General features: G+C 55.7%; 1 protein-coding gene across 1 annotated transcript in view; it reads right to left on the bottom strand.

Annotated features, from left to right (window-relative positions):
- Nucleotides 1–3974: 3974 nt before the first annotated feature.
- Nucleotides 3975–7976, bottom strand: part of GIPC3 (GIPC PDZ domain containing family member 3) — an 8184-nt gene continuing 4182 nt past the window's right edge. The window contains exons 4-9 of the mRNA XM_007951024.2: nt 7872–7970; nt 6716–6901; nt 6438–6618; nt 4604–4716; nt 4263–4344; nt 3975–4126 (exon numbers count right to left, since the gene is read on the bottom strand). Coding sequence (XP_007949215.2) covers nt 3975–4126; nt 4263–4344; nt 4604–4716; nt 6438–6618; nt 6716–6901; nt 7872–7970 — 813 coding nt within the window. The remainder of the gene's footprint in view (nt 4127–4262; nt 4345–4603; nt 4717–6437; nt 6619–6715; nt 6902–7871; nt 7971–7976) is intronic.

The raw sequence follows: 7976 nt of genomic DNA, 5'->3' as shown, positions 1-7976 counted from the left end.
CACCGGGAGTGTGCCTTTTTACTTGTCAACCTTGGGGCTTCTCAGCCTCAGCAGCCAGCAGCTGTCTGAGTGAAGAAAAGCCTCTATCTCCAGTGGGCCGGGAGCAGGAGGCAAAGCTGGACCCCAAGGTTGAGGGCTTTCACCCAGCCCCTAGAGCCTGGCACTTTGAACTGGGACTTAAAGCCTCCAAATGGTAAGAATAAACTCCTGTTTGTTAAGGCCGTCCCATTTATGGTATATTCCTGTCAGAGTGGCACTAAGGAACCAGGATTTGTTCTCCCTCTCTATCCAGGATCTCTGACATAGATCCCCCTCTGAGTGGTTGACTGTGATAGCTGGGCACCATCTAGTTCTTCTGGTCTCATAGTTGTATAGGCTGAGGATCTCATGGTGTACCAGCCAGTTGGACTAATTATTTCCACGAATCTTTGTTTTTCTTCATTCTTCTTTGCTCTGGGGAACTGACTGACAATGAGTTTTGGTTTGGTTAAGGCTCAGGGTTAACAAAGGCTTACCTTTCAGAAATTTCTCAAGGGGAAAATAACCCCTTGCTCCGATATAATTGGCTCCCCTTGAAACCCCAAACTGAAGAGATTGTCCAGAAACAAATTGAATATGAATAGGAGTCAACCACCCCCTCTCTTGCCAAAACACATCGCTGGCCCCCGCTTTGGGTCCAGAAGTTTTCCACCCTGGAGGTTTGATGCATCAAATTCCTACCCAACTGCGTGTGCAGCAAACAGGCAACAGCTCTGTAGAACTGAGGAAGGAGGGGGGGGGGTCCAGCTTTCCTCCCCACCTCGCTTAGCATTTATTGAGGGTAAGGCGTTTGACTGCTGACCAGAAGGTTAATGGTTCAAACCCACCAGCTGCTCTGCAGGAGGAAGATGAGGCAATCCACTTCCCTAAAGATTGACAGCCTTGGAACCCAATGGGAGTGGCTGTGAATCAAGCTCCTTGAATTCTCCCAACAACCATTACGGGGAGGCGCTATCATTTATCCTATTTTGCAGTTGAGGAAAAGAAAAGGAGGGAGATATGTGAGACCGTAGACGGCGCAGCTCTTTCCTCAGCCCCAGGGGGCTCGTGTCTGTCAGGAGCTTATCGTTGGCCATCCCTTCACCCATCCACCCACTCCATGGTGCTTGCAGACGGCCCAGTGCCTTGAGCAGCACTTGGCGCAAAGCAGGTGCCCGGTGGACCAAATGGCTGGCTGGCTGAGTATCTAATGAGCACGTTCAGACCATGAGCTTCCCACATGCAGATTTTAATGAAGCACCCAGCACACAGCAGGTGCTTGAAAAGCGTTGGGGGCCGGCATTATATTTTCACCCAGCCCCCTAGACCCTCATCCCTGCCCCCCAAGTTCCGCCAGAAAGAACACATCCAGCTTCCAGGGTGGGAGACGCCTTTAATCACCACAGCCCTCCAGGTACATGAGGAGGGAACCACTCTGATTCTGCCCCCCTTGCCCCCCTTCCCCTCCACAAACCGGGGATCCACTTACACCTCAGGGTCAGGCCCAGATGAAACTGAATGCCCTCTTCCCACCCCTCCCCTGCTTGTGATGGGGGGACAAGGTCACCTGTTTCTGGGGTACCCAGGCTGAAAGAGTTGGGTGGGGGAGGGGAGGCACTTTTCTAAGGAGGCCAAAATGGCATCACACCTGCGCTATGCCCTCCCACCGTGAGGGAGGGTCTCTGAGCCCTGTGGACCAGGTCCCGAGCCCTGGGACACGGAGCAGGGGGCAGGTCCCCAAGCACGGGGCTTGGGGTACTGGGAACTCAGGAGGGCCCTGGGGATAGGACTGGGAGTGACAGATATAGCAGGTGGGGTGGGCTTTGGGGGTCCCAACTGGGGTTTCGGAGAGATGGCTGGCTTCTGGGAAGTGGAGGAGACCTGTGGCTTTGGGGCCAGGTGGGAGGCTGGAGGGCACCGGGCTGGGCCTTGGCTGGCCTGGGTTCCATGTACCAGATCACGGGGCTGAGGCAGAGGCCTGGGGACTTTGCTGGGGGCTGGAGTTGGAGCTCTGGGGGGTGGGCTTGGGGGCTGAGGTCGGGCTGGGGGCTTGAGACCAGACTGGGTATTAGGATCAAAGCCAGGGGTCTGTGGGCGGACACTATTTCTGGAGCTGAGCTGGGTTCTGGAGCTTGGTTGGGCTCCAGAAACAGGCTGGGTTCTGGAACTCAGAGGGGCTCCAGTTCCAGACTGAATTCTTGAACTGGGCTGGTTCTCAGAGCTGAGCTGGGTTTCGGAGCTGGGCAGGCTCTCAGAGCTGGGCTGGGTCCCAGAACTGGATGAGGTCTCAGAGCTGGGCTGGGTCCCAGAGGTGAGCTGAATCCTGGAACTGAACTGGCTCCTGGAGCCGGCCTGGGTTCTGGAGGTGAGCTGGGTTTCAGAGCTGGGCTGGATGTTAGAGCTAAGCTGAACTCTGGAGCTTGGCTGAACTCTTGACGTTATCTGGGCTCCGGAGCTCAGCTGGGTTCCAGAGCTGAACTGTGTCCCGGAGCTGGGCTGGCTTCCAGACTTGCTCTGCATCCCAGAATGCGGCTGAATACCTGAGCTGGCTTGGGTTGTGGCCTGGAGCTGGTGTCTAGAACTTGGCAGTGTTTTATAGATGACCTGAGCCTCAGAGATTGGTTGAGCTCCTAAGTGGGGCTGGAGCCTAGAACTGAGTGTGCTCTCGGAGCTACACAGGGTTGTGGAGCTTGACTCTGTCACCACGCCGGTCTGAGTCCCAGAACTAGACTGCATTCCAGAGATGGATTGGATCCTGGGACTTGGCTGGGTCTCAGCAATTGACTGTGTTTTGGAGCTGAATGAGGTTTCAGAGCCAGTCTGGATTCCTGGGCTGAGCGGAGCTCCAGAGCTGAATTGAATTCTGGAGCCAGACTGAGTTCTGGAGTTAGGCCGTGGCTTGAAGTTGGTCTGCGTGCCCAAGCTGGACTGCATTTGAGAGCTGGACCGTGTTTTGCAGTAAGAGTGGGACTTGGTGCCAAGCTGAGTTCTGGAGCCAGGTCTTGCTTCTGAGATTGATTGGGTTCCAGAGCTGATCTGAATTCTGGAGACAGGCCCAGTTGTAGCAGCAGGCTGGGTTCTAGAGCTGGGTTCAGTCTCAGAGCTGGACTCATTGCTGGAGCTGGACTGGACCCCAGGATGGGGGTGGGTGCTTGTGTGCAGCTGGGCTTTAGAGCAGGGCTGGGCTCTGGGACTGACCTGGGCCACAAAGGAGACCTGGGTTCCTGAGCTGGTCTGAGTTCTTGAGGAGGGTTGTGTTTGGGAGCTGTCTTTGGATCCTGAGCTGGCTTGGGTCCTGGAGCTGGGGTGCTTCTTGAATCTCACCTGGGATCCAGAGTTAGCTGGTGTTCCTGAGCTGGTGTCCAAGCTCAGCACTCTCAAGGAGCTGTCTTGATTTCCAGAGTTGGGTTGAGTTCTATAGCAGGGCTTGTTCTTAGAGCTGGGCTGAGTCTTGGAACTAAGATTGGTCTCGGAGCTGGGCTGGATCTTAAAACTTGTCTGGGTCCCGAAACTTGGCTTGATTGCAGAGCTTGGCTGGATTCTAGAGATGGGCTTAGGCTCAGAGCTGGCCTGGGCTCTGGAGCATGGTTTGGTCTCAGAACTGGGCTGGGTTCTAGAGCTGGGCTTAGACTCAGAACTGGCCAGGGTTCTAGAACAGGGTCTGGTCTCAGGGCTGGCCTGGGTTCTAGAACTGGGCTTAGCCTCAGAGTTGTCCTGGCTTCTAGAGGAGGGCTGGGTTTTAAAAGCAGGCTGGGTTCTCGAGCTCAGTTGGGTCTCAGAACTGGGCTGGGTTCTAGAGATGAACTTGGCCTCAGAGATGGGCTGGGTTCTAGAGCAGGATTGGATCTCAGATCTGGGCTGGGTTCTGGAGCAAGACTGGACTTCAGGAGCTGACTGGGATGTCTGGGGTAGGGGGCTGGGCTCTGGGCTGGGGCTGCGCTTGCCCCCAGGGCAAGCTAGCCACAGGCCTCCCTGGCCTCTCCGATGGCGGCCCACACCTCCACCACAAACTCGTCCGGGAAGGCGAACTCTCCCAAGACGGAATCTAAATGGCGTGCAAACTCCTGAGCACTCACTGTTTGCTTGGACGTCTCCACCATGGTGGACGCTGCAGAGAGAATAGGGCGGGCGGGGGTGAGGGCGCTCCAGCCCCCGACTTCCCCTGGAAGGAACCTGGAGGACCTCTGCCTCCTCCCCGTGGCCTGTCCTCCCCCAGGTCCAGCCAGCTTACCCTGGCCCCTTACCCAGCTCGGGGTCCCGAATGCCCATGTAACTCTCCAGCAGGTCGTCCACCTTCCGGGAGGCCTCCTCCTCAAACTCACTGGGCTGGGTGAGCAGGGGAGCAACGTTGGAGGTCAGAAGCCTGGGCCTCCTGCAGCCCGGAACCTTCCCTGACCTCTCACCCCTCAGATAAAGGAAGACTTACCCACCAATGCTTCGGGTCCACTATCACTGCCCTGTCTCACGACGGGGACCCATTTTACCATCAGGGAAACTGACGCTCAGAGAAGGGGAAGGTCTTACCCAAGTCCTGGTGCACCTGAGTCAGCAGGGCAGAGCTTGAAGACCCCTGGCACTCACTTACCACCTCCTCCACTGTGGCGGCGCCCCCGGAACGAAGGCGCAGGGTCTCCCGCCCACTGGTCACCTTTGCTTCCATGGGGCATTTGCTGCCCCGGCTCCTCTGACCAATCATGTCTGGAGGAGACAGAAGGGGAGCCTGTGTTTACATCTCTATCAGCACTCAACCATCAACTGAGCCTCTCTCGAATCTTCTTCAAATACTTCTATGTCCATGGGGCAAATCTTCCAAGATCCTGCTTGAGAACCTACAATTCCTGTCCCCAGGAAACCAGTCCATGCATCCAGAATGAGTCATTAGAGTAGAATGGGTCTAGAGCCACCATCCCAATTCTATTGCACCCAGGATGCCTCCCCACATCTGTTCACCACCGTTCAGAAAGACATGCTCTAGAAGGACTGTTTCAGACACCCATGTGACCGGAGGATCAGTCTAGAAAAGACCTTGCTCTCAAACACGCTCTTCCTAATGTAGAGGCCGCCAAGATACAGGGCGTATCTAGTACCCACCCCCTCCCTCCTCCACACGTGCTTCTAGAATCCTGCTCTTGAACAGTACTAGTCAATGGGCCAGTCCACGATGAGAACAGGACCTTGTGCCAGAAGGTAAGTGAACACACTGCTTCAGTCATTGAGAAAGTCTTGCTCTGGTGGAGCTCTAGTGGCATAGTGGGTAAGACATTTGGCTGCTAACCAGAAGGTTAACAGTTCAAACCCACCAGCCGCTCTGAGAGAGGACGATGAGGCAATCTACTGCCGTAAACATTTAAAGCCTTGCAAACCCAAAGGGGGTAACTATGAGTTGGAATCGACTCAATGGCAGTGGGATTGGTATTTTGTTTTATTTTGTTTTGGTGGCACAGTGGTTAATGCCCTTGGTTACTAATTAAAAGTCTCTGGTTCAAACACACTAGCTGTTCCATGTGAGAAAGATGAGACAGTCAACTTCCACAGAGATTGACAGCCTTGGAAACCCTGTGGGGCAGTTCTGCTCTGTCCTCTAGGGGTGCTGTGAGTCGGAATCGACTGGCGTGGGTTTGGTTTGGGGTTTGCCTGTGGTAATAATCCCATTTGGAAATGGGTTGTCTCTTTTATGTTAATGGGGTAGGATTAGTGTAGGGTGTATCTTGAGTCAATCTCTTTTGAGATATAAAAGAGATTAAATTGGGAGCAGAGGAGAGATGGGGCAAGAGAGACATCAAGACACATAGAGTCTCCAAGGAACCAGGAAGCAGCTGAAGAGACAAGGGTTATCCTCCAGATCCTCCAGAAATGAGAAAGAGAGAAAGCCTTCCCCTAGAGTCGGCACCATGAGTCGGGGCCGACTTGACGGCACATAACAACAACAACAACAACAACAACATCCTCCTAAAGTGTGAGAAAATAAAGTTCTGTTCGTTAAAGCCACCCCCTTGTGGTATTCTGTTACATCAGCATTAGAGAACTAAGACAACCAGGCACGGACTTCCCTTTGAAAAGCACCATTCTAGAACTCTCTGAAAACAGTTTTCCAGAACTAGCTCTCACTGTCACCTCAAGACACTGCTTTAACACCCAGCCACTTTATAAAGTGAATCTAGACAGCTCCTCCTCCTACCTCATTCTTCCCAAACTTCCCCTCTCCTCCCAGGACTGGCTGTAGAACAATCTAGAAACTACCTACCTACTCCCGCTGCAGTGCCAGAAGCTCCCCACCACATCACTGGATGCATCTAGAACTTTCCACCCCCTCACCCTCCACTGTCCCAGGCATCCATAGAACTCACTTCTGGGAGAGCTCCCCACCATACGGCCCCCGCCCTACCCGCCTGTCCCCATTGGCCCCAGGAGGCCCTCACCAAAGGCTCTCTTGGGCTGCACCAGGCGCAAGGTGAAGGGCTGGGACTTGGGCAGCTCCCGCAGCATCTTGGCCACCTCATAGTGGCGACAGCCGACGATGGAGTGGTCATTAATGGCCTCGATGCTGTCGCCCACGCACACGGCCTCAATACGATTGATGATGCTGCCCTCCTTGATTCTCTGTGGGGACCCAGAGTCACTCAGCCCCTTGGGCCCCCAGAGTCAGAGCTTAGACCCAGAGAAGGGCAGTGGCCACCCCAGCTCACCTGGCACCTACCTTGATGAAAGCGTAGCCGGCCCCGTTGTCCGTGATGGTCAGCCCCAGTGCATCCTCTGTCTTGGTGACCTCGACCTCCTTGGTCTCACCACGCACATGGGCGAAGATAAAGTCCTCCAGCCCGATCTGGCCGCCCAGGAGTTTCTGCATGTCCACCTTGTGGCTATTGAGGGTGCAGAACAAGATCTGTCCCCGTGGGGGGGCTCAGAATTAGCCACAGTGCTCAGGATGAGCTCAGGGATCTGAGAGAGAAGCTGAGGCCCCAAAAAGCACACACAGCTGCCCCAGGTACCCCTCCAGGAGCTCAACCAAAAACAAACAAAGAGTTGTCATGAAATGGGTTTTGACTCATGGCAACCCTATGTGTGTGCAGAGTAGAACCGTGTCCCAGGAGGTTTGCCAGGCTGTGACCTTTCAGAAGCAGATTGCCAGGCCTTTCTTCTGAGGCACCTCTAGTGGGTTTGAACCACCACCCTCCCGGCTACTAGGCAAGCATTTAACCATCCCCCAGGGACTCCTGTCAGGATCTCAGCTCATGCGAAAAGGCAGGGTGTGGGACCACCCAGAACGAGGTGGAGGCATGAGAAGAAGCCTGGGGCTCCTGAAGAGACCCTGCGTCCTATCTACACCCCCCAGAGTTCCAGCTTTAACCTTTTGTTGTCCTCACAAGACCGGGCCATCTTTCTCAGTGTGCTGGCGTTGCTGGCGCCCCCTGGGGGTTTCAAGGCGCACGAACCTGCGCTGGGAAAACCCCTGCTCTCCAACCAAGCCCTGACCCCGGCCTCAGTCTTCTCATTTGATAGGCGGAGACCTCGAACCCAGCCCCCAGTTGCTCCCAGGAACCACAGAGGCGCTTTCCGGGCGGCTGGGCTCCACTCCCAGCTGCCGCGGAGTGGGTTCCTGGAAGTGCCGGGTTCCGCTCCGCTAAGGCGTCCTTATCTCTTGGTCAGGGAGAGCGAAGGGGGCCCTGGGCTGTGGGCACCCCGGATCCGAGAGGGGCGTCTCTGAGATCTGCTGATCAGGGCCCTCCTCCCAGGGGTCCGGGGTCCCGGGTCCCCAGTGTGGGTATGGGGCGCCCCGTCTGGGCGCCCAGCCTCCTCTCTCCTCCCTCTCACTTCCCTCCCCGGTCTCCGGCGTTGGGGCCCGGGGTCCTCACCTCGGTGGGCGCGATGCCGAAGGCCTCTGCTATCTTGGCGTAGAGCTCGCGGACGTTGCTAAAACCCTCGATTTTCCCTGTGGGGCTGCCGTGCGCCAGCTGCGT

Source organism: Orycteropus afer, unplaced genomic scaffold, assembly GCF_000298275.1.
Source record: "Orycteropus afer afer isolate SDZICR_OR568_19922 unplaced genomic scaffold, OryAfe1.0 scaffold00291, whole genome shotgun sequence".
Taxonomy (NCBI): domain Eukaryota; kingdom Metazoa; phylum Chordata; class Mammalia; order Tubulidentata; family Orycteropodidae; genus Orycteropus; species Orycteropus afer.
The sequence above is the reverse complement of the archived record's forward strand: the minus strand, read 5'-3'. Positions and strand labels throughout refer to the sequence as shown.